Source organism: Halictus rubicundus, chromosome 15 (genome assembly GCF_050948215.1).
Source record: "Halictus rubicundus isolate RS-2024b chromosome 15, iyHalRubi1_principal, whole genome shotgun sequence".
NCBI lineage: Eukaryota > Metazoa > Arthropoda > Insecta > Hymenoptera > Halictidae > Halictus > Halictus rubicundus.
In genome coordinates, this window is record NC_135163.1 from 10,775,383 (window position 1) to 10,802,242 (window position 26,860).

The window sequence follows — 26,860 nt, forward strand, 5'->3', positions numbered from 1 at the left end:
CGGGAGCGGTGCGTGTGTCGTTTACCAGGTTGCCGAGAGAGCCCTGGGCCCCTCTCTGACAGTGTACCCTGTTCCATGCACCGCCGTGTGTTTGGCGGCGAGCATAGTTCGCATACCGACCCTTCCTCGCGTTACCGGTATGTTATAATTAGGGCTCGCTGCGAAGAGCCGCCGAGCCAGCGACCCGGCGGCACCGTTGCACGCAACATTGATATGTCCACGAGCTCCCGAATACTTCCCTAATTAGATGGCCTCGCAAACAACGGGCCAAGTGCCCGTGTGACCCCCTGTGCAATTCCCCCCACCCCCACCCCCACCTCTTTTTGTTTCTCTACCACGAAACAGGAATCTCTCGAGATGACACGAGGTGGTTCGGTAAAGTTTCGTCGTGACGAGCCTGTGTCGGCTTGATGCTATCAATCGGGATATCTATTTTGGATCAGTTTAGTGAGAAATTTGATGAAGCTGTATCCGTGGCATGAAGCGGTTCCGAAGGGAACTGATTAGATCGTGCCTATATCCAATCCATTCGTTCTACTTTACCCGTCCGTTATGCACCAAATTGGGGTATTTTTCAATTTTTCCTCCGAATAGTTAGTATTTGCACGTTTAAGACGATCTTTGCCAAAAGTGAAATGAAATTAGAAAAATCAATCATTGTTACGATCAATTGTAAAAATAGGCCCATACGAGGAACAAAAAGTAGTCTATTGACATTTTTAAATCGTTTTAATATCCCCACTACTGTAGATTTCACCAATCCACTTTCATTTTATGAAAATCAGAATGAATAACATTTCGCCTGTTAAGAAATTCTTTGTTGCAAAGCCGGACGATGTTTAATGTAATTAATTGTAATAACGATTATATTATAATTGGATATAATTGGTCGATTGTCGATTACAATCAACGATTAACTTTTCAATTTAACCGATGTATGTTTGCCCCGTCAATAAAGTAAGTATTTAATCGTTGATTAGATGGATAAGTGAATTATTTAATCGGCAATTCGATTAATCATTAATTATTGGAATTTCTGTTTATCGTAAATAAATATTTGAGGACGCAACTATCAAACATTACAATATATAATATTTTCATGATTTTACCTAGTACAATGTAAATATTCATCGAGATATGTATAATTTACTAAAAGCACACAGCGCATCGAATGTCGGTAAATGAAGGCAGACCAGTTGCAATCAATAGACTCCGGACCGGATTTTAGTCCTTTATGACAAAAATGAGTAGGTGAAATTTCAAACCGTATTAAAACTAGAGAAATTGAAAAATGTCAACATATTATTTCCAGCTCGCTAAGATTATTAAAGGGAGAAATCAATGTTTAATTGGCTTCTGTTTCCTGGAACCAACGCAAAACATTTTTATTTTCCACAAGGATCGTTATTCGATCGATCAAGTTAGAAATATGGATCGACCGTTCTACAAATCTGCTTCGTCGTAAACATGAAACGGAAACGTTATTGATTTTCACTGATGCAAACATCCTCTCGTATTTTTAATCGAGAGCATTCGACCAAATGTCTCTGCAAAATCTCGTTCTGAAATATCATCGTCGCATAAAAATGGAAACCAATTCGAAAATATCTACCGTCGAACAAGATAAAAGTTAATTTCCGTTCTCGTGCATACGCGTTTTCTACTATTTCGCAAGCAAGATATCTCGGGACTATCCATCATATTCTAGCGCGAAGCCAATAAACAAAAGTAAAAACGAAGTACGCGGCTGACGCGTGAACACAACGAGAGACAGAGTCCGATCGAACGACAGCGGGAAAGTAAAACGCGGGAAATTGTTCCGCTTGGAACGGACCGGTTAATATTCCGCAGGAAATTGCTTGTCCAGCTACTGCTCGACCGATCGAGGTAGCTCTTTGATGTCCGAGCGAAGTCGGGCCGGGGTCGAGCCGGGGTCGGGCCGAGTCACAAGAAGTCGCGCACGGCGATGCAATTTGCATTTTCAGATCCGATTATTACGCGGGGCGATTTAAATTTTCATAAATAGGCAATTAACGCGGAGAAATGGATGCGACACCCAGCGGCGCCGCGCCGTAGCGGTCCGACTCTCGGATCGAATCGTCGAGGACATTAATTACGAAATGACTGACAAACGCTGCTCGAACGTCCTCTCTGGTCGCTTTCCGCACCGAGTCTCGACCTCCGGACGTCGTTTCCGTTTTTGTCGACCGTGGTCGTCGAGCCCGGCCGTTTCGCTCCCGTTTCTCAACGGACAGGCCGTCGACGTCGACGCGATGCAACAAAGGTGCAAACAACGATAATCTCGTGGAAAGCGTCGAGGGGCGAATAAAGACCGGATTAAACCACCCCTCCAGCTCGAGCCGGAGCGAGAAAAGGCTGCCGCTTCTTCGGCCGTAATCGTTACTTTCGATGGTCTGCGAACCGGTATAACGCGAGAAAACACCTTGCCGCTCACCTTCTACTCTCGGATGGCTGGATGTCTTTATCGAGGTGGCATAGCGCGACGATGTCTTTCAACGGAAAAGAAGCAGACCGATCGGCACGCCGCGCACCATCGGACCTTTCAATTTCGTTAACCCGTACACGACACAACGTCAGCTGTATTTATCTTTTTAATTCAGTTGTTTAGGTCACGACTGTGGATCTTATTCTCCGTTGCAGACTTTGTAGTCTGCTGGACAACTTTATTCGGGGGTTGAGCAAAAGTTAACGGCTTCTAGAGATTTTTGGTTCGAAATTAATCGCAGGAGTCGAGAAGATATCAATTAATCATGCGTCTCGTGGAAACGCCGCAGGACGATCGGATATCTTCCGACGTTGCAGTTACGTCGATGCGGTTGCTCGGGAATCGGTGGAAGCGCCTCGATGCGAGATGAGGCGAGGCGAGGCGAGGCGAGGCGAGGCGAGGCGACGCGACGCGAAGCGACGGTTATCAATTATTCGCCGATAAAGCTGCCATTCAGAATCTCCGGGAGCCGGAGCCCGGAGCCCAGAGCCCTGAGCCCCGAGCCCAGAGCCCATAGCACCCGCGAGCCTCCCGCTCATCACGGTGTCCCTACGACCGCCAATTGAAATTTATTGACACGCTATAATTACGTGCCACGAACTCGATTATGCGTCGCTGCGATCCTCATTAGGCGTGTACGTCCCGAACCGCTTTGCCGAGGAGCGTGACGGACGCGACACGATCAAGTCGTCTCTTTGACTTCGCCCCGACAACGAACGCGTCATTAGAACAGATCTGTGCTGGCTGGACAGGTGCGGACTCGAGTGTGCAGCTACAGGTACTCTGAATCCTAGTAGTCTGAAATCGCGAACGTGTCGTTTCAATCGTCGGAATGTCCTTTTTACCGTAATAGAGTTTTTAAGGTTTTACCAGTTCCCATTCATATTTGTTTTATTCAATTTTTTCCTGCAATAAAGTTATATGGTAGAAAATAAAAATTCTTTATGCAAAATAAAAATGTTACGAAAGAAAATAGATATTATTAAATTCTTTTAATTTTTTTACTACAATGTTAAACTTCTCTTACTCATTTTTCTGGTAAACACAGTTAATCTAATAATAGTTTTAAAAGTAATAAATTGCATTACTCAGAAATCCTCGTTGATTCGAACAAATCGTCAAAAATATTTACCAAATCCAAATGAAATAAATATGATATCGATTCCATTTAAAATACGCGCATTTCGTGTTTGATTTTACATTCAAACGTACGCTTTGAACGCATAAAAAACCACGATTCAATACTACCTACTACTCAAATTTGTTAAATGGATTTCCCGTCCGTTTTTCCCCTCGAACCAATAATGATATTACTTCTGCACAAAAACCAGGGAACCGGAAGAGCAACGAAGGCCATCGTCAGAGAAACCGACGACAAATCTACAAAAATAATGATTTCCTGCAGCGTTAATTGCTTTCCGTTAACGCGCCGCAACCTTCAAAATTCCACGGAGATTCGACGTACACTTTGCATAATTGAAAAGCAAATGGAGGAAGTAGAGAGACATGGAAGAATAGGAAATGAAAAAACCATGGAAACGTGTTAATCGGAAAATGCTCATTCCCCAGGCAACTATCGTAAGCAGCCGCTTGAAAAATGATTCGACTGCCGCGGATTGCTGCACCGAAATCTGCAGCTGACTGCACCTCGAAGAAGCGAACGGCTCCGGCGTCTAAACCGTGCGAGTTTAATTGCGAAACTTCGACGAACTATCACGCATTACGGAAAATATCGAAAAACCAAGGCTAATATCGCCCGGCCGCGGCCCGGCCGTCTCGAAGTTCCACAGACTATTTTTGTTTAAGACCGCCGTAACAGTGAAACTGCTGTTCCGAAAAGCTATTTGAACTGTTGGCAATGAAGTCGATCGACCAATTTGACAAAATCTTCAAAAAAAAAGAAAAAGAAATTCTATCGTAACGAATCTACTGAAATTATTCCCAATTGATAGAAACGAAGGCATATTGTGCAAAACAAAAAATTCTCCAATTATAAGAAAGAGAAATTGAACGAAATAATATTCTCATTCAACGATTAACAACGATTTTTATTCTAAACACATCGAATTCGCAGTTTATTTATCAGGATTTCTAACTCGTAAAATATTTGTCACGTTGAAGGATGATTCAAACAGAAATTGTACAAACATATCATACACGCAGTGACTGATTTTATGATCATTTTTGTACCGTTCGGAACCGTCGGAATGGGATAACAAAACGAAAAAAACGAAGAAGAAGAAAATAAAAAAATTGACTTTCCGGCGGAACGTCGCTAAATCCTCCGGCTGGAGGCCACAGTGCGGTCTACGCGCTCTCTATACCGATGAAATAAAATGCGAACGATTGCGCCCGCGGCGCGTGGCATCGCGAGAACGTTTCCCATTTCCATTCCCGTCACGGACGACGTATCGGTAAATAAGCCTGCCACGTAACCAACGATTAATCCGTATTGCGAATCCCTTCGATATACGAATCCCTTTCGACGAGATCCGCACGCGGAGGACAAACACCGCGTTCCCCGACGGAGCGCAAATAAACGTTGAAAACGCTTATCCTCCCCCCGACTCGGTTCGGTTCGGTTCGGTTCGGTTCGGTTCGGTTCGGTTCGGTTCGGTTCTGTTCTGTTCTGTTCTGTTCTGTTCGTGGGGATTCCAGAGAGCACCGTTGCTACCTCATAGAACTGGAACGGCCGCGTACTTTTAACCCCGTTCGCGTTGGTAACCTTCCGGCAGCCGCGTCTCGAATGTCAACGCGACTGCTACGCGTTGTGTTCCAAATACCTCGTTTCTGTCTGTCTGAGAACGCTCTGACGAAACGCTGAGAACGCTCTGAGAAACACTCTGACAGGGGAAGGAAAAGGAATGGGAGCGTGTTTCGTCCTAGGCCCGCCAACGGACTCGTCGATGAAAATTTAAAGTAAATGCCAGAAAAGCGGGAAAACACGAGGAAAACAGAAAATCTTGCCAAGGGGAGCACGTTGGCCCACCGGAAGTCAGCACGACACCGTTCCCGACAATTTCGTGCCCCGATCTCGAGCCCACGGTGCAGTTCGATGCTCGAGAGGGTCGCTCTCAAGACAGTCTGTTTTAATTGCGCGCCGGGTCGAGCGAAATTATCGCGCGGAAGCCGCGGCGAGTCCAATTTAAATCGAATCTCCTCGGGCGCGACCCGCGCCTCGTTCTCGGCTCGGCCTTGCGTCTGGAAAAATCATAACGAGTAATCGGCCGAGATAATTGTCAATTAAAGGGACTCTTGTTCCCGGTCGCGTCCTTTTCCATCTCGAAAGAGAAACTCTTCTGTGTCCCGGTGTATTGTTCCGCGCCGGGCACGGTCATTGTTTCTTCGATCGAGAAATCGCTTGGCCGTCTCTCTTTCTCTCTCTCTCTCTCTCTCTCTCTCTCTCTCTCTCTCTCTCTCTCTCTCTCTCTCTCTCTCTCTCTCTGTCTCTCTGGAGAATAGCTCGCAGGTTTGCGAACGCGTTTAAATCGAGACGGCTGATTTTCAGGTTCGTTAGAGGGAATTATAGGTGCGCGATGGGGCGAGATAATTATCAATTAAAAGTTTTCCGCGCGTCTCCGCGACCGACTCGATTAATAATCGTTCCTGATCAGGAGTCGGGCAGCGCCATCGTCGTCGAGGACCTAGTCGAAGGAAATCCGGCCCGGGAAATTCTCGGAAATTCAGGGAAATTCGTGGGGTGGGGGAAAAAAAAGGGGCGAACCAGAGCTCGTCGTGCTCGGAGAATCCGTTTATGAGAGGGCTTGCTGGCCGTGCGGCTGTTATTGCGGCCAACTCGGAAACAGGGGAACATCCCGCGCGTCTGCGAAACGGAATGCAGAAAGGAATTTCGAGTTCGAGTGGCGAGCGCCCGGCAGAGCACCAACGAACAGTGACGTACGTTTAATATCGCGGAACGGACGCTGTATCCGGAGTCGTGTTGCTCGGCCGAAGGGCCACCGCCATATCACGCGAAAAAGAGAAGAAGACGCGCCAAGGTGCAACTGCATATTAACCGCCACCAACGAATTCCGCGGACGCCGAGCAGTTCTCCCGAATCGAATTCAGCCGGGCCCCTTAAAGGGGTCTTCCGATCTAAAACCTTGAAAAACTCAATTTTCGCTTCTCGTATTTTCTTAAAACGTGTGTTCTTTCTTTCCAATATTTATTCTTTTCCATGGATGCTTTAAACATTTGACATTCATTCGAGCATTAAATATCTGTAAGAGGTTAAAATGCAAAATTGTGGAAGAGTAGAATAATTTAGTGTATAAATGAATTATTATTATTTGCACTGTCCTGCATTCGACCTATTTATGTTTGTGACCGATTCTTGTCACAAACGCGCAAAATCCGCAGTCTAATCGTGATCTTTTGAACCACGGCTTCAATCGTGGTTAAGTTTGGGAAGGTTTCGAATCCACGATGCAAAACGCATTCATAAATTAACGGGCGAGTATAGCGGCTTGGTAAAAACCAGAAAAGGCTCGGACAGCCTTTTTATAAAATAGAAGAACAACCGATTACTCACGTGTAAAGGGGTACGCCAGCCTCGTCCTTGAACCAGAAAACCATGTGCAGGGTGTCCGCTCCGGGTGGAGTGATGTCGCATGGCAATTCCGCTGGTTTTCCTTCCACGACGCTGATATTCACCAGTGGAACTGCAATAGAAATTCCAGTGTTAGACAAAAAAGCTCCGGTGTCTCCTCGAGAATCGAATACATTTTGCATGGGCGGGTTCTATTCGGGAATGCGGAGAATCTCGACGAAAAAACACGCTTGTTTGCTGACGAACTATAGTTTTCCCGGTGGGCGGAAGATGCGAACGATATGGAGATTCTGGAGAAGTTCGAGTATACCGGATGGGCCAATTTCTATGGGAAATACACCCTCCAAGTCGTTGGAGCATCTACCGGGTATAGCAACGAGGCTGTAATCGTTTCGAGAAATTTCCCACATAAAAACACAAAAGTACAATGGATTTCCTTTGGGTAGAAAATTGTTTGTATCTTTATTTTCGATTATCAAATATTGCCGTTCTTTACGACACGAATGCTTTATCCCCAGAGTCTCGTTAAAAATGGCAAGCAATCCAATTACCCTAATGAACGACGTCGCAACGCGTCAAACCGACAGAAATTTCGCAACCGCGTCGCATCTCTTCGAAATCGGCCCGGTGCAATAACAATAACACGATTCGGTCGACGTCGCTGACAACTGCGCGAGATTTCGGAGGAAATACGTATGGGAACGGGGATCGACTCCGGGAGTGGATAGAGCTCATACACTTTTGTTGATTAAACCGAAACGATTTCGTAGATTTCCTGATCGGGCGAGCGGCGCTTTCGATGCAAAACCGAGAGTCCGCTCCTCCTCGCCCCGCGGGGCCGGGGCCCGGGCGCGGGCGCGGGCGCGGGCGCCGCCCGGTTTATGCTCGTTGGCAACGATCGGCCGCCGTTAAGCCAGACGTTACCCATCGAGCATGAAAATATCATAAAGACGGATCCGCGAGCGCAAAGTCGTCGTTCCGCCGACGATTCCCAGCTATAAAAGTCAGACGAAGTCGTTTGCGCGCGTTCAACCGCGAGGATCGCCCACCGAAACGTTATACCCTTCGATATCCGAGAGAGAGAGAGAGAGAGAGAGAGAGAGAGAGAGAGAGAGAAAGAGAGACAGATAGAGATAGGGATAGAGAGAGAGAGAGATAAGCAGACTCGAGCTTCGACTGCTCATTCGCATCGAACCGGAATCGCGAAAACATCGACGAAATTCATATCGACGTCAATTATACCGTATCCGGTGCGAACAGACGACTTTAGAGCTCCTAGAATCTAATTCGGACATTATTGACACGATTGGATGAAAAACTACCCTCGATGTTTGCTCCAACAAAATCAAAGAACGACCCCCTGGGATTGCAAAAACATCAACGATATCGACGGCAATTATACGCTATCTGGTGCAAACAGAGACTTAAACAACTTTGAAAATTTCAGTATTATTCGCTCATCAAAATGAGAAACTATCCTTACGAAGGGTGTTTTGTACGAAAAAATAGAGGCACGGTTTACAGAAACGGCCCAAAGAGCGTGGCGAACGATTAAAACGTGATCGCCAAGCGATCGATCCGCGTCATCGCGGAAGATTTATGAAAATACTTGGTCACGCTGTCGTGTCGCGGTGATCAACGACGACACGACACACTGGCAGAAGTTCCGGATGAGTTCGGTCCTCTGCCGAAAGTTGGACGGGAAAGTTCGCAAGATAGAAAGAGGGAGGGAGAGGGAGAGAGAGAGAGAGAGAGAGAGAGAGAGAGAGAGAGAGAGAGAGAGAGAGAGAGAGAGAGAGTCGTCCATGAGTTTCGCTTTTTTTTCCCGGTGACTTCGGTAACTTCTGTTCAATCTTCCCCGTGGCACGTGTGTCGCCCGACTCTAATGGAAAAGAAGACCCTCCGACGTGTTCCACGCACTCGACTCTCCTCGATTCCGGAGGAGAACAACGCGCAGAATTCGTTCGCAGTCGACGGAACTTTCGAAACTCTGCTCGGTTTAAGAGAAGACCAACTTTTCCCCTGTTCAATTAACCCTTGATTCCCGAGCCCCGAGATCTGCGTAAACACCGGAACCGACTCTCCCTTGCGCGAATTTATTTGGACGAACAATAACCGGAGATGGGTAGACATTTCCTGGTATCGAGCAGAAATTCTGTATTGGCTTCGGTAGGTTCCAATTTTTCAAAGATACAAATTATAGAGGCCCCCATTTTTGCAGCCTCTCATTCTCCACATTTCAACTAATATCTCCAAGTATATCAGAGCTGGAAAAATCGTGCAAACTGTACAGGATACAATTAAACGCATCAGTTTGGTTAGAAGCCTTGGAAACTGGTTGACCAAGGTTTGAACGTCGTTGGGGGATGTTTCGGATGCATAGAGAGGGCATTCGAAAATTCTACGCAAATCCCGGGTTTGTCTAGTCGTCTTGGAAGCATCGGCTGGTAGGGTTCAATCGCCGATTCCGGTCGATAACGAATACATTAAATGCGTTTGAAATGCTACACGAGCCCTGGACCCACCGTTAGCACGCCCGCTGGACGATTCGAAACGGCGTGGTTCGGCGTGGTTCGGCGTGGCGTGGCATGGCGTGGCATGGCGTGGCACGGTGACCACCAGCACCTCGGGTCTTTGAGGGTTAATTGCGGACGTGTTGCGGAATTCCATTAATCGAAACGGCTTTCGGGGCTTCTCTGGTATTTAAACTACACGCGGACACGCGCGCCTTATTCGCCACTGATCGATGCTCGCCGACTGTTCGCTTTCGTGTCCACCGGCGTGGAAACGCTGCCGTCTAAATAACTAAACTCCTCTACTGCTCTATGCGACCCGCTAGACTGGAAACCCGTTTTTCCGCGCCTTCTTTTCTTCTTTAACAATCTCAACCCTCGGTCTGTTCTAGGCTTTCAGAAAATCTTAAAAAAATCCGAGATACGTATAGAACTTTTTATTTTCATATAATAAAATATATAATCGGAACCAGAGCAATCCTGATTTTTCGATCAGCCGAACACAAATAACAAGCCAGATCCAGTACAGAGAAGTAGTTACCCGACTCGCATAAAACGGCGCGGTTCGGGGCAGGATCGCGAAAGCAGAGAGGGTTTGGTTTCGTCCTCTGGAGGGAATCGAAATATTCGGATGCGGACCCAATCGAACCGGACGGCCGCGCCGCGCCACCGGGTTGTACGATTCGGTTGCAGAGCGATATGTAAAGCGCAGTCGGGTCCAGGATTAAGAGATCCGCTTATGAAATTCGGGTTCCTGCGGGCTGCCGTAAACCGGCCGCAGCCCGACTCGTGGTTGCAGGGACGATCGGCAGCCCCGGGCAGGTAAGTGGAAAGCTCGAGGGTTTGATATCGCCCCGGGAAGGGCAATTCCTTTGAGAATTTCCGGTAGGCTATCTCGAAGAAACGAGTTTCCATTCGATTCGGTCCGCCGCTTTCGTTTTCTCCACGGTGGACGACCGAAACAAGAATCGAACCTGCAACCCTCTCTTTACCCCTTTTCTCCCCTCACCCACCCCCCACCCCACTCCCCGTATGCCCTCTCGAGCGCGGAGAGCAGAGGACTTTTTCGTCGGCGATCTATCCGCAGGAAACAGGACTGGGTCCCGCATCGTCGAATCTGATTTGTCGTCGAATTTTCTTTCTCCGTTGCTCCGCCTCGTTCCCCGACCAGGTCCGTTGTTTATCGAGCGTGGCGAGGCGCGCAAGGAACGCGGAAAATTTTCGTTCGCCAACCACACGAATCCCCCGACTACCAGTGACTCCGAGATTCTAACTCCCTCCCTCCCTCCCTCCCTCCCTCCTCTCTCTCCTTCTCACACTCTCTCTCTCTCTCTCTCTCTCTCTCTCTCTCTTTCACTCTCTGTCCTTGTCTCTAGGGGAGAATCCCAGCAGCAGTTCGGGCACCGACGAGAAGACAAGCGTCGGGATTAGCATACGTTTCGTATCTATTTTCAAGGGTGAACCCACCGCCGCGCAGACGGTTATAAATATCGTTTAAGGCGGCCTCTTTATCATATAAACGCCGCCACCGTGCTAACAGCCACCGCTCATTTGAATTCCTGGTTTTTCCGTGTCGCGACCGACTATAGCAACAAGCAGCTATTTACACCGACGTCCCTCGACGTGCACAGTGGCAAGTTTTCGGTCTTATAAGCATGAAAATCATTTTGTTCGAACGATCCGAGAGCCAAGTTTCGAATGTTCATTTTAAGGGGGTACAGTCTATACTTTTACATCCCAAAATTTGATATTTTCGAAAAGCCTTTCACAAAAGCGAATTAAAAAACGAAATCGATAGGTGATATCAGTTTTTGTTCCAAACAGTGTCCCATTTCAAACAATTTCGCAAAGTTCAACAAATGTTTTTCGCAATTCATTTCCAAATAGCTTTTTAGAGGAAGACCTCCCTTTGCAAGGACCCCTGAAAAGTGGATGTACGATTTCTCGTCGCCGTTTTACCATACGTTCGCCGAAAAGATTATAAAATAATATTCGTCTGAATCGATGTTTGTTTCTATCGAAGTCAAATGATTTTGAAGAGCGTCAAAATTCAGTATATCTACTGTAGGAGAGAACTGTCTTTTTTCGTCGTATGGACCGTTATAGGTCGTTTAGGCGGCGTTGTGCATCCGTGTATAGCAGATTCTTACCTTCTGGAGAGGAAGGGTGAAGAACCACAGGTCTCTCCCGGATTCGTTATAATTTCATGCCGGTATTTTGCGAGCCGCGATTTAATGCTCGCTTTTGCCCGCGAGCTCGATCCCACCGTCGCGTAGCGCCGCGGCGCGGCGCCGCCTGGCGGTTTTTCATAACCGTCTCGCTTCTTCTTCCCTTGGAACCCGCGTAATGTGATTAGTCCCGAGCCACCGCCACCCCCGCAACCCTCTGCCGTTGCGTTGTCGCCGGCACCGCAGCCGCCACTTCCGTTTCCTCGAAATTAACTAGAAAACAGCTCGGTTTAGCCAAACGACCGCGAAATTAATGGAGGCTCGGTCTCGCGTCGTCCGTAAGAACCCCGTGGACAATGGCATCGAGTTAACAACGAAGCAGCCGGTGCTGCGACAACGGTACACAACGTTCAAACGTCGGTTTCTATCGTTTCCGAGCCCTATAACCCTCGATGTTCGACAACGATCCTGGAATAACGAGCCTACTTTAATCCGGAATTGCAAACGTAACTCGTCGAAATTTTTTAAGTGCTCTAATGTATCCAATTTTTGACTACCTACCCCTCTTTGTTATAAACGCGTAAAATCCGCACTCTATGTTATACAGAAATATCGTTAAAACACGAAGCTTCGAAAATTCAATTTTGGCCAGAAAATAGGGGTGTTGGCGCATCGTGGTGTCGGGAGAACACCGTGGTCTTGTTATCGACGAGAATTCCTGGAGAATTGCTGTTGCAAAGCGAATCTCTTCAGGAAATAAAAGAGACGCGTTCCCACCAGGGATTCGCGGTTCTCCCTTAGAGGTATCCTCGAACTTGGCCAAGTCTTGCCTCGGGAGTCGGTTTTCGCGTTCCGGTAAGACCGTCGCAAGAAACTGTAGAACCGATTAACGCGACTTCTAATTTGCTGCGTCCACTGGCGATGCCCCTCGAGTTAACGCTGCTCTCGCCGAGGTAGAGAAACGGGCGCCGCGTCGGCCGACAATGAGCATAGACAATGGCGCTGCTGATACGCTGCTTAGCACGAGGTAAACGGAAGCGGACGGGGACACGAGGACGAGCAAGAGCAATAGTAAGAGAACAAGAGGAGCAAGAGGAACCGAAACGGGAGTTCTACAGGGTGAGGAAGAGAGGGTGTCCAACTCGGGAGCCGGAGAGCCGACCCTGGAAACTTGGCAGAAACGTCGGAGGGGCACTGAGCGCACTTAACTCTCCGTAAATAACGAATTCAAACGTCTTCTCTCTCTCTCTCTCTCTCTTCGCTATCTTATGCCCTTTTCAGGCCCTCTATTCGCACGTTCTGTCGCAAATCCATCCGAGCTCGCGAATTGCCGCCATAATGTCTGACTAACAACCGATCTTCCTCTGCTCGAGTTAGTTTGCCGACAATCCGGCGCGAGAGCCTGGCTTTGACGATCGCGACGTTTGCTCTGCTACAATGAACCCCATTATCCCCTCGGTGTCGCGACGCCCACTGCTTCTGAGAGACACGCACACACACACACACACACACACACAGAGAGAGAGAGAGAGAGAGAGAGAGAAGGTCTCTTGTCTCGTCGACTCGGCCTGTGAAAACATCGGAGGATGAATGGTCCTCGGGCGAGCTCGGGTCGCGCTGAAAGCATCGATCTTGCACGGCACGATGCATCCCGACCGTTAATGCCCGCGACCAATGTTTCTTGTAAACTTCGGCCGACGCTCTTTCTTCGCGACACCACGCGACCCCGATACACACACCGCGAACGCTTAGCGAAAACTTGCTCGACGAATACCAACCCCGCAACAACCCTCCAACAATGTTTTCCAACGGTAACTTTAATATTAGGTGTGGAAACCGGCTCGGGTCAAATGGACACAAGTTCTCTGCTCTCTTTCCGAGTTTCCGAAGCTATAGTGATTCTAAAATGCTGCCTCATACCGAAATTCCTTCGCATAGTCCTGGCGAGAGTCGCTCCTCACACAATTTTTAAACATCTTTTATTCACATGTTCTCTTGTTTCAGGAGTGAGAACACGAATTCGTTGTACTATGATCGATGATCCTTTTCTTATAAAAATTCTCCATACAGCCTACGTTTCTTGTAATTAAAGCAGACAATTTTTATTTTTTTGCAAAAATCCACAGTCTAGTAATAACGTTATTCCCAGCAATTGTACAGTAATCTAGAGTTGGAGGACGAATATAATTCATCTGATATTTCTCTAATTAACCTTCCGTTTGTCTGTGAGTTCAATTAAATATTCTAATCGAATGCGTTTCGATAGCTTTACAGTCGCACGGACCTAATTCCTAAAAATCCTAATTCCTAAAAATAGTTCCAGCACAACTGTGACACGAAATGTGACTATGTCGTGGTAAAATACCGACGTGACGTTTTTCACAAGAATAATTCGTTCTCGTTGGGTTATAAACCGGTAGAGCTCGCGTATAAACTCAGCTGTGCGAAAGTGCGAAATTCGCACGACTAAAACAGCAGTGTTATGGACGATTACAGCTATAGCTGGGCTCTATCGCACCCGACGTGCCTAATCAAAGATTAATCCTCGCGAGAAGGATGGGTGGTTTAGATGATTTCGTGGCACTCGTGGCTAGATCTATTCCTCGTGAATCAATTCCTTCTTTCTATACAGTTTTGAATTGACTACCTTCGGATCAACGTTCATCTGCTTGTAGAACATTCTTTTTTTTTTTGCCGGCCTCCTCCCACCGCAGGATACGTTACTATGACATTGCTACCAGCGCAGCGAGGTGACAACAGGGCGTGGTCTTCTCGTAAGACCTAATATTTACGAGTTTTGACGATACGAATTGGCTACTCGAAACAATAGCATTCGGACGTTTATAAATTCTGGGCGAAAATGGACCCCCGGCTCTTGTCATTTGGGGGTTAAAGAAAATTTTGATTCTACCTTAGAACTTGGTTGTCGATCTCGCGCAAGCGATCCCGGGTCGAAAGGGATTATTTTTAGCTTTAGCAAGAGAAAGAGGATTGCAAGGGTGTGCGGAATTGTGCACCCCTTGCGGACCGGTCGCAACCCCGTGTTCTCTCCCCATGGAATCTCGCGGGCATAGGCGGTGTTTCGCGCTATCGAGGCCGGCAGTCGTCGCTCACTCGAGGAGAGAAATAGAGAGCCGAGGAGAGACCAGGTCCTCGGACACAACAATGCCGTTCCCGAGGGATAAGGCGCTATTAATAATTTCGAGGCAACGTCGTTACGCTCGGCGCGCGAGGGTGAACCTCGAGAGGAGCCGAGAGGAGCCGAGAGAAGCGGAGAGGAAACGGAAGTGGGGTAAGTCGAGCGATTCGCTCGACTCTCCGGGGACCGAGCTCTCTCAATTAGCCTGCTCGCTTGCGACTGCGATTACTACCGCGATTACGCGGCTGAAACCGCTGCGAGAGGAGAGTTTGTCGAACCGTTTCGAACAATTCCGCGGAACCGCTCGCTACCAACTCTTAACCAATCCTGTAATTTCTGGCCTTCATCTTTGGAAACTAGTGAAAAGACAAAGTAACCACAAATTAGACGAATTTTGCTCATGGTACTATGAGATATGAGAGGGTCGAGCTTGCGCGAGCGAATCGATGGTTTAAGTTTAAGAGGTTCCGGTCGAAAATTTCCGGAAAGGGGTTAACGTTTCATCCGGTGTCTCCGGGTGGCACGTATCTATTATTTTTACGCGGCGTACGAGACAGAGCCGGGCAATTAATCCGGCCTTTCGACCAATTTTACGAGGATCCGGTCGAGGCGGGCCGGGCACGCTCGTGAACGTTCCAATTAATTTGACGCGGTTCCGCTCCGAGCAGGAAGAAGAAGAAGAGCACGGCGATACTAAGCGGAGAGAAGACGTCTCTCCTCTCTTCTGCGTCTCCTCCGCGTGATCTCGATCCATTCGCCAGGATCTTCGCAATCGGGACAAGTTTAATTCCTGCGGTACCAAGTCTGCGGGGCTCGTGGCGGTTCATCGTTCGAAAAGGAACTGCTTCTAGTCTCGTCTCGTCTCGTCTCGTCTCGTCTCGTCTCGTCTCGTCCCGTTAAATCCACACAATACGCGCAGGCTAGCTTTCTTCGCTTCTGCTCCCCTTTGTTTTCCTCCACCACCGCCCATCCACCGTACGAGGAGTGCGAATACAACGGGAAACACGCGATTCTGATTTGAATCGATTCAGATTACCGAGATGGCCAAGTCTGCTTGGAACACGATATTTAATTCTGAAAGGATCTGCACCGACGCGACGTTGAGTTTGTGAATAATTGAGGCTTTTCAAAAATTTTTCAAAAAATTGTGTAATATAAATATACCGAATGTAATAGAATGAATTCATGTCACAACCGAACATTTTCTACGATGCGTTGATAAGATTTTTTAAGCGGATCCGCGAAATCAGGAGGCGCCGTGTAAAATTCCGCGTTGTTCCAGGAAAAAGGCGACGTCGGCTCGCGAAAGACGTGGCGTCGCGCCGGCCAAGTACCGAGGACTTACGCTTTATTGCGTATTTACATATTTTCACCGAATCCCCTCGACGTTTCATAAAATTCAACGTCTTTACAAGGGTCGGCGCGATGGCGTTCCCAGGACGCTTCGTCGACACTTTATGCCTTTGAATTTCCGCGACAAAGATTCCTTCTCCCTTCTTTGCCTGGCGGTACGTCTTGAGCTCTCGAGTTCTCGAGTCTTGTGCTTGTTCGCGAGTCGCGGGGAATCGCCCTCCTCCCCTCCCCTACCCACTACCCCTTATTTTTCGAGGCGGATCGTTTCAGCCAGAGGGACGAACGAGACTCCTCCTCCTCCTCCTCCTCCTCGAACGAAGAGACTCACGGGATTTCGGCGGATTTCAATTTCTTCGACGTCTACCCCCCTCCTAGTCTGTACAGTTTCGCTGGTAATTCCGATTAACAGGTTATATGAGTAAATGTTTTGTTAACGAAATTTTCCGAGTTTAAATATCGCCAATTTCTCAACAATGGGAAAGTTCGAATACTTTTTGGATCCACTACTGTATTGTTACGCACAAGATATTATCAAAAAGGTAACAGTAATCCAATTGTACTCAGTTTGCAGTTTGTTCCGTGTTGAACGAAGCGATTGCTGGTCGCGAGTAGCGCATAAATAAATGACGCAAAGTGCCCGGAAGTTTTCAGAGAGGGTTGTTTTCGATGTGAACGCAGACTTGCAGAACGGCACAGCTAGTTCACGTTGTCACGAAGTCCTACGGTAGACTGAGGACTCGGTAATCGCGGTGTAAACAACTGGCAACCCCCTCCCGGGTCTCCAGTTTTGCTATCGAGTCATTGTTTAGCCAGGGGATAAAGCCAGAGGTAAATTCCAAACCAAATTCCGGGGGCGCTGCTTCCGAGAATTCTTAGCTTGTTTGTACACCGTGAAAGCCCGCTTGCGAGGATCGTGCGAAACGCGTCATTATGGAGCTTGCACCTTTCAACTCGGGGCGTACACATTTATTATCCTATTTAGGGCTTTCAGCTATTAATGCCTCGACACGGAACTTCCGCGCGAAATCGCTCTCTCTCTCTCTCTCTCTCTCTCTCTCTCTCTCTCTCTCTCTCTCACACACACACACACACACACACACACACACACACTCTCACACTCTCCTCCTTCTCTCTAGCGAAAGCGATCGTCTTTTCTTTCCCAAGCCTGTTGTCGCCGCGATAACCTTATTTCACCCGACACGCATATTTCTTCGCATACTTTGCGGGCAAAAAGGTTCGCACGGTTTTCTAGGGAAATTGTTACGCGACAGCTGCTTGCTTTTTTCTGACAGGTTTTTTTGTTCTAACCCTGCCACTGACTTAACGAGCGCTGAAAGCGAGTTCTGATTTATTAAAATAAATAGGATTTATCAGGGTGTTGTATATGGTACAACAGTATTTTTAAATTCTTCTAATGTTTCTACACGTTTTTATGAAAACCGAGTGTAAGTCGAAGAGATGTAAGTAGATGGAGCCTTTCAATTTATTTTCTATTGCACAACTGCAAAGTGAACGCAAGAGTCATCACGTCAAGACAAACACAATGGTAGAACGCATTATATCTCGCTAGAGCAGGTGTCCACGAAGCAGCCGCGGGCGGAGCAGAGGTGAGTCCGAGATGTTGGTGTGGATTTCTGGGTGTTCCACCGCGCCGCGCCGGGTGGTCGCGTAGCGTCGCGTAGGACGTACAGCCTGTCTCGCGACGCGTCGCGACTCCTTGCGTCGACTTGCGTCGGAGTCGCGTCCGTGGATGTCCGACGTCGGTGTTACAGGCTGTGCATTTGCCGTTGCATTGTGCAAAGCCGGCACCCGGCCGCGAGACACTGAGTTACGAGCCACGGAAGGGAGGTCGCGACCACTTCCGGTTGTAATGCAGTTTGCGCAACAATGGGAACCACAATAGGCCAAGGGAGGCCCACGTAACGCCGCGCCGCCTCTCCCTTCGGAGACGTTGCCCTTTGACCGAGGATCAAAGCGTTCGCTCCCTCTCGAACGTCCGACCCAACATTATCCTGCTCAACCCTGCTCTGCCCTGCTCTGCCCTGCACGACCCTTTAAACGACGGATCCGATCTTCCCGGATTACGCGCCTAATGAAATTTCTTGTTATCCCGTGTTTGTCCTTCGACGTTCCACTGTAACGACCTGGCCAATGGAATCGCTAAATCTCACTCCGCCATCCGGGTGCAATGCTTCACGAACCAACCAGGGTCGGTCAAACATAAACTGGACCTGAATTTTCAATTTCGGCGGAATTTTTTCGGAATACCGACCACTTCTGTTCCTATAGTTGGTGTAAAAACTATTCGTACACTCTTTAAAGAGGAATAATTTTTTTAAATTTGACCGAACGGATTAGGTCTAACATACAGTTTTTGTAGCCATTAATGAGCCTACTAACGCTAAAATGTCGCCTCTGGATGCCGCATTCAATTGGACTGTGAAAACTGACAGATTTACCGGAGTTGCAGTACCAGGACCGACAGGCCGTCCAGGCAGGTTCGTCTGTCAGGCGATAATCGTCCGTGAAAATGCGGCATTATTTGACTGGCACCGGTTGGGAAACTCGATTCACCGGCACTCACCGCGAATTCGGAATCCGGGTTTCTTGCGCGAATTACTTTGCCGGGAGTTTACAAACGTTATTTAAAGTTTCGCGAAGAACATTCGCAGCCGGGTCTCTGGTCTATTCGTTGGCTCCTAGTGCTCTGCTCGTCGTTCGCGTTCGTCTTCCCCCCTCCGGAACGAATTGTTCCTCGTCTTTCTGGGCCGAGTCTACCGGGCTTGCTCGTATCCAGCCTTCGGAGAGAGAGGGAGAGAGAGAGAGAGAGAGAGCTCGCGCGCCATTTCTTAATTCAGGATTAATTCAATTTCACGCTGTCGGCCGACGTCCACGTTTATTTCGCCATTGATTCTGCTTGGAACTTACGCGATCGTCGCAAACAAAATACGGGCGCAGCCTCCGGGACTGTTCCCGGGGAGTTTCGCCCTCTGGAATCGACTTTTTTTTAGCTCAAACCGACTCGACAATCCTCTATCTTCTTCTTCTTCTTCCTCTGCGTGTTTCCGTAAACAATTTCTCCGCGGAGAGAAGAGTGGAGCGTTTCGATGGAGTTCTCAAATTTTCATCTCACCCGAGGTGAACGTATTCGAGTCGATCTTGTTGAAACTCGCGCGAGAGATCGTTCTCGACAAAATATTGGACGTGTATAGTTTTTTATCGACAATCGTTCACGTTGACGGTACGATGACAACTCTCGAAGTTCGCGGTGGATATAGTTCTATTTTTTCCGATGGTGTGTCGGAAACATTCTTTTTGTTTGTCCGATATGTCCGAAATTTTAAGGAAAATATTTATGCCAATTTTGAAGGACGCGCAATGCCAATTTCTTCGAACCCTCCCGACAGATGTCGCCATAAAGGTTTCCGCGCGAGCATTGCGCGCTAATAACCGAGAGGGGTTTAATGAGCTGTTCGGTGACGGATACGTGTCCGGCTTCGATCCGAGCGTCACTTATTCCGGCGATCGGTCTAATGGTTTTACAACGTCCTGGATTGTAAACGGTTCGTTAAATCGGCGCTGGGCTGTTGTCGGTGGGAAACAAGCAGACATTTCGCAGATAGGATTCGCAGGAGAGTACGGGTCGCCATTGTCGGCGGCTTGCGGCAGGAGGTTTGATCGCGGCCGGTGGTAGTGGTGGTGGTGGTGGTGGTGTGGTAGTGGTGGTCCATTGATGGCAGATTCGGTCCCCTATCTAGCTCGCCTCAGCTTCGGTATTTGCTTGTTAAGTGACAGTATTGACGCGTGCAACAAGCAAATATCAATATGTCGTCGGCCGGCGTACGTATGTACGTCCACTAATCGAGGATCGGTTAATTGCTTTCGTTCGGACGCGACCTATCCCTTCCCTCCTCCTCTCCTCCAACCTGGTGACTCTGCTCGCTCGCTTGCGCTGCGCTTTGCGCTCGACGCTTTACGCTTTGCGCTGCGCTCTGCGCTCTGCGCAATTACCGGTGTCCCTCGATCGAGCTAGATGCGAAACTTTTATCCGGTTGCCCGGTTTATCGATTAAACCGCGATTTAACGGGGTAACAAGTTAATTAACGTCTAGCTGGTTCGCGCAAAGTACTTAACCACCCTCGACTACGGCGACAAGACGGATCAGCGTTTTTCATTAGCAGTCGTTAATTAACAGTGTCGCATTATTTCTAGATGGGCGAACAGCCGAAACTTTTCGAGGCACCCGCTAGTAATTTATGAACGACGCTACTGCGTCCCGTTATTTCGCGTAACTCCTGCCAGAATTTCGTGCGCTCTGGTCTCTATTTCTCACGAATAACTTCGATATTACTACTTGTCGTGAAGCGAAACTGCTGCAAAAATATTTTCTTGAAAAGTTTTGCTTTCAAATATTTCAATTGTTTTTACCGTAATTATGGTTCATCGTCAAATTGTTTCTTTCGACCCTGTTCTCCCCTCCCCACCTTATAAAATACTTTCCGGAAAACGGTGGGAAGGAGAATGCGAAGAAGTTTCTCCGCCAACCGACGCATCAGTCTCCCGTAACAGGTCCGAAAAGGAAAAAAAGTAGAAGTGTCCGAGCACGTTCTAGTTTGAGGAACGCGTATCGGTGGCGAACACGTTGGCCGTCGACGAATTTTCTGTGTGGCAGCTCGATGCCGACTGACAGACCGTTAAACGCCGGTATTAGTTTATGGAAATAACAAGCGCGAGCTGAGTCGATACGTAGGGAAATCGCACGGGTACAAACGGCGTACAACGTCACGCCGTGTCAGGAATATCAGAGCGCGGATAAAGCGTTCGCCAAAGAGAGAGAGAGAGAGAGAGAGAGAGAGAGAGAGAGAGAGAGAGAGAGAGAGAGAGCGAGAGAGAGAGAGAGCGAGATTGTACGCCGCGGTGCGACGGTTCTGTGGCATAACCGAGGCTAGTATAGCTCTCGGTGGTAAACGCTAGACTGTCTGGTTATTCGCGTTATGCCTACGCAGAATGAATCGTGACGTTATCACCGGCGATGGAATTAATTATCGGAAAGCGCGAACGGTCAATTATTCACGGTTTTAATTAGCACACCGCCGGACGGACCGCGTCTGTCGGGGGCCGATCGAACGTTGTCGTTTCCAAGAGCGCTACAATGTCATCCGCGCGGAACATCCCTCGCAGCCGACCGACTTCGAACATGCCCCCCCCCCTCTCTCTCTCTCTCTCTCTCTCACGCACACACACACTCTCCCTCTCCATCCGCCTTTATCCGTCTCTATCCGTCTCTATCCGTCTCTATCCGCCTCTATCCGCCGCTATCAGCCGCGAATGCGACGCGACGCGACGGGACGCGTCAAATGGAGTTTCGACGTTCCCCGGCCGCTTATTTTCCGTTTTGCCCTCGATCGTTTCGTTAGCGCGGAATAAAACGAGCCGCGATGTCGCGCGCGCTCTCGCCATCGCTTCGTTGCAACTTCCGTCGAAACTGAGCGATAACGGCAGATGCGCAAATTGATCCCGCCTGGGCTCCGTGCACACGCCTATACACAATATCTATATGCGCTTGTATACATATATCTATGTATACAGGGTGAGTCACTTAATTGTACCACCAGAATTTACTCATAACCTACTCGATGGACAGCAAAAAGTTTCAAACAAAAGTTCCTCCACATCAAATGAGACTGGTAATGTGATCATTCATTTAGTGTAATTAGTACATTCACTAATTAGTACATTAGTTACTCGGCGTTCAATACTCTTCGAAACTACACTGATTCAAATCTCGATCAAAAAGTGAAACTTAAACAGACTAATTATTACATTGTATGTACCGGTTAATGTGTGAAAACTTTTGTTTGAAACATTTTGTGATGCAACAAGTAGGTTATGAGAAAATTCAGGTGGTACAGTTAAGTGACCCACCCAGTATATGCGTGCGCAAGTGCGTGTACGGGCTTGTGCACGCGCGCCTAACACGTCCATCGAAAAAGTGGCTGACATCGCACCGACGCGATATTTTCGCTGAAGCGTTTAACGAAAGCGAGATCAATGGATCGCCACGGCAGATTCGAGATCGACGTTTTTCGCCGCAAAAAACCCGCACAGAATAGAGAGAGAGAGAGAGAGAGAGAGAGAGAGAGAGAGAGAGAGAGAGAGAGAGAGAGAGAGAGAGAGAGAGAGAGAGAGAGAGAGAGAGAGAGAGAGAGAGAAATGGAGGTTGGACGCGTGTTTGGACCGATAGCGTCGCGCACGGAAACGGTCTTTTGTCCGGGATTCGAGTGAAATCGATCGCGAAATAGGTTTTTCACGCTAGTTACGGGGTCACTTTGTTTTCAGCCGGTCAGCCGCGCTTCGCTTTCTATGGCCGAGTAAAATGGTTCTTCGCGATGCGCTTCGTTGCGCGTTTTCTTCCAAAGTATACTTGCCTGTCGGGTCGGAAGTGATCGACACCTTCGCCCGGACTGCCCTTGAAGGATATCAAGGTCGGCGTTCCGTCATTTTTCTACAGGATAATCCAAGAAATAATAGCCATACTTCCATTATATCCGTGGTCGAAAGTGCAACCAAAACTTCTGAAAAAATCAATTTTCCAACCAAAAATTCTGATAAAACCACAGTCGTGCGGTGCCCACGTCACTGTCTGGGCTAGGCCTGTAATCGTTCGGTGACATCTATATTTCTCTGTGCATCTGCATCGGGCCGGCTTCCTCGTTCTGGGTCTCGGTTCTGTCTGGTTTCCGTATCGCTGGCGTCGCGACGGGACGCGGCAGATGCGTCCGCGTCCACGGGCCACGATGAACAGGTGAACAGTTGAACAGTGAACAGTGAACAGTGAACCGACTAGCAGAGCCCAGCGAGCCATGGCTGCACGTGCGCGCATTTCATCGAGATCGCGGTGCACCGTCGCGCGAAAAACTCGGTTGATGCAGTTTATGCAGCGATGCGGCCATTAAGGCGGTCCGGTTGAGCGTGGCTCTGCCGTGAACAAACACGTTCAAGTTTTTCGCGGATACTATCGCACAAAATACGATCTCTCTCTCTCTCTCTCTCTCTCTCTCTCTCTCTCTCTCTGTGAAACGAATGACAGCCATCTCCGAGCTCGCTTGCGACCGAACGAGCAAACAGGACGCTCGGCCGACGGCCGACGTAACGATAATTAGACAGGATACACCGGTTGTGTCATTTCAAATTGACGTATCCGTTTTACAATAACTTGTGCAAGAGACGCGGGCCGCTGCTCTCCCACGTATAGCGCACAATACGTTTCAATTACGTATATCGCGCCACCGAGAACGGTTATTTTCATATACACGTATCCGCGAACTGATTTCGAAGCTACACCGTCGAGCTCGTTATCCCCCGTATCGTCATCTGCTGTCCTTGCAGTCCCGTGAATCTGCTAATTTGTCGAATTTCAGAATATTCACTGTCCATCCATACCTTCAAACCACCTGATTTCTTAATTAATTGTCTTTCAAATATCCCAGATTGTTCGACCGTCGTGTGGAGCCTGACTGGCTCACCAGTTTTTAGAACGAATAATGTTTTCTGGCTCTTGACATGTTTTCTGATGTCGTATTTTTTAACACGGTTCTTAAACAACCTTCGAAAATCGTAACTTGTCAGAAAGTCAAATTCTCGTGACCTTTGTACCGATTTCTAACACAAATATTGTCTTGTGGTTCTTGAATTTTTATCAATCCATTAAGCAAACCAAAGTTTCTTTAGAATGCACAAGGTGCAAGAACAATACTACATTATGGAACAAGTTGTTTTGATTTTTTTGTGGCTTTTATGAACCGTGATACGGCAGTGAACGTGTTACACTTAACTGGCGAACATCCTATATTGCTTTGTAATAACGGCACGATTGGATTTATTCGAAATTGATACGACTTTTATTACATGTGCTTGAATTGTGAAAAATTTCTCCTACACACACTTTTGTCGGTAGACTATGGATTTTATGTGTTTATGCCCGATGTCCTTCAACTTGAATATGGTCAGTACATATTAACAATTAGACCTAGGACATACGAAAGTCAATAAATTTTTGCGCAGAATTTGATACTCTATCGAGCCACGATACAAAAGATTAGGGCTTTCCATTTAAAGAAATCAAGGTGAGCCCGAATCTACGAAATGCCTTCGCGCGCATAAGCATTGTTTACATCACAGTATTTCCCCCTCTATACCATGCAACATTTTTGTGCATTATTTTTTCATATTATCACAACTAACGGAAATATTCAAGTTGTGGAATTTGGACCACCCCGCATTAGTTTCTTCATTAGATGGCTATTTGCCATCGATGCAGAAAATTTTGCACATAAATCCGCGGTCTGTCAGTTGCGCTTACCGGCAGGTATTTCTAGCGTGAATTTTTGGAGCCAATCAGAGCTCGCCGTGTGTCGTAAGCCGCCGAGCGATAGGTGCCAAGTGGATCGAGCATTGTAAACGCGGTACGCGTGAAAATTGCGGGCTGTTAACGCGCGATTAGGGTCTGTCGCGTCTCATTGGCGATCGGGTGGAACGTCTCGATGCGTAATCATGAGAGCCGAGAGAGATAGGGGAGAGAGAGAGAGAGAGAGAGAGAGAGAGAGAGAGAGAAAGGAAGAGTGAGTGAGGGGGAGAGGAAAGACGAAAGACGGGTTCGCCAGGCGTCGATGCGCCTAGATGGTGCGGAACAGTTGGTTTACGAGCTGGCACACTTGTCCTACGGTGGACTAGCTCGCACGATAATTTGTGTTATCGCTCGTAATGCCGAGCCACCCTTCGCACGAACAATATTTCGTGTCCCCTGAGTCCTGGCTACGAGTTACGAGCTTCTCTCTCTCTCTCTCTCTCTCTCTCTCTCTCTCTCTCTCTCTATCTCTCTCTCAGCTTCGATCCCCTCTTGTCTTCAAATTTTTCGAGGCTCCGATTCCTGGTGCTTGCTCTATTTCCGCAGCACCTGCTAACCTATCTCACACCTCTATCTTCTCTCTTTCCTTCTCCATCGCTTTACATTCCCTTTCACTGAAATACATTCACGACCGCAGAACCACAGGATGATCGAAAAATTGCGCACAATTAGTCGACTTGGAACAACCGAAAAAATCCTAGCAACGTCAAGTGATTTCGATATTGCAATCGAAACTGCAGAGATTAGACTGCGGAACTTTATACAAAATAAAAATTGTCGTGTCGTCGCGTCAATGCGTCGGTGTGACGCAATCGTCGACGGTGTAGCCGCCGCGCACACATTTACACACCTGACGCAACGGTTTGCGGCGGCGCTGAGGTAACGAGAAAGATACCGGAACAAACGAGCCGGAAATAAAGGCTGGACGTTACAGCTCGTCACTGAGGCGGATTATGACGGAACGAAAAAGAAGCCTCGCCAACTGCCTCTGGAAACCTGGAAAGCGTGAAAGATCGCTTTCCTGCGCGAAAGTACTTTCCATTTAATCGCAAAGTGCTCTACCCCCACTCTTTCTCTCTACGAGAAAACCTGCCAGTGGGAGGAGGAGAGCCCCCTCCCCCCGCCCCTCCGGCAAGTGTAGAATCGTGCCGAGAGGAGCCGAGGGAAGCCGAGACGAGATGCCGACGGGGCTCTATCCTACTAATTCAATCAGAAGATGTAATTAACTATTTTGTTCCAGGAGCCGACTTTTCGCCGCGATCTCGCCGCTTCGACTGCCGTCGATCTTTCAAGCGTTTGCTCTCTGCCTTCGAAATGGTCACGTATCTTTCTAATACACTCGTCTTGCGATACGCCGATTCGGTCTTCAGAGTGTTTTCACTCTATTTACCGTGTGGTTCAAGTACGTTGCTTTAGGTTTTATTCAACTGTACGCCAGTAATATCAGCGGAACAGTTACAGGCAATTTCTTCCGAATTTTCATTCGAATCTTTACCTTCGCTTAACCATCTCTTGTCACCATCTCTTCCTCTCTGGTGTACTGCTTCGGCACGCTGCTAAATCGCGAATTATGGGAACGGTGAGCCTCGCACAGAGGGACAGGGGGGTGGCCCGTTTAAACGGAGATCGATCGAGGCCAGGCGACCGATTATTTGCCCCGCGATTGTTAATTGAGTCGTCGGGGAAGCTTCCGACGCGCATAATTTCATTCGGGACGCGATGTTATCGGAATCGTTGGTCGGCGTAGCTGGAAGAGCCAACCGAAAGTCTGAGCCAGCTCTCGTCGGAGCCGTTGCAATTCTTGGCCGACCTGAATCGTTGGGAATATTAGACGAATCATTGTAATTAAAAGTAAATATACCGGTAACGGAGAGCTCGCCGCTAGACAAAGACCGTCCGATAGAGAGGAGCCGTATCTCCTGGTGAAAGAGCCAAAGAGAAAGACAACCAAAGAATAGCAAAGAATAGCAACGAAAGAGACAGAGAAAGAGAGAAAATGAGGAGGTGGGGACGAGCCGAGAGAGGATCGGCTGAATACCCCCGGACAATAATTGCGAAACCCAAGAGCCGAGAGCTATAATAATAATAATACTAATAATGTTTCAAGGCGAGCCGAGTAGCCACCGGATCATCTCGGCCGATTTTACCGCGGGGCCGCCGATGTAATTCCGTTGAAATTTTTAACGTAATTACGACGGGACTGGATCGTTCGATACCCGTTGGCC

The 26,860-nt window shown here is 48.1% G+C and overlaps 1 protein-coding gene across 2 annotated transcripts in view; it reads right to left on the reverse strand.

Annotated features, from left to right (window-relative positions):
* The window catches only part of LOC143361569 (hemicentin-1), a 374,791-nt gene that overhangs the window by 216,965 nt on the left and 130,966 nt on the right, over positions 1-26,860 (reverse strand). For both annotated transcript variants that reach the window (XM_076801071.1, XM_076801072.1), the window contains exon 2: positions 7,038-7,167. In XM_076801071.1, the coding sequence (XP_076657186.1) occupies positions 7,038-7,167 (130 nt within the window). The remainder of the gene's footprint in view (positions 1-7,037; positions 7,168-26,860) is intronic.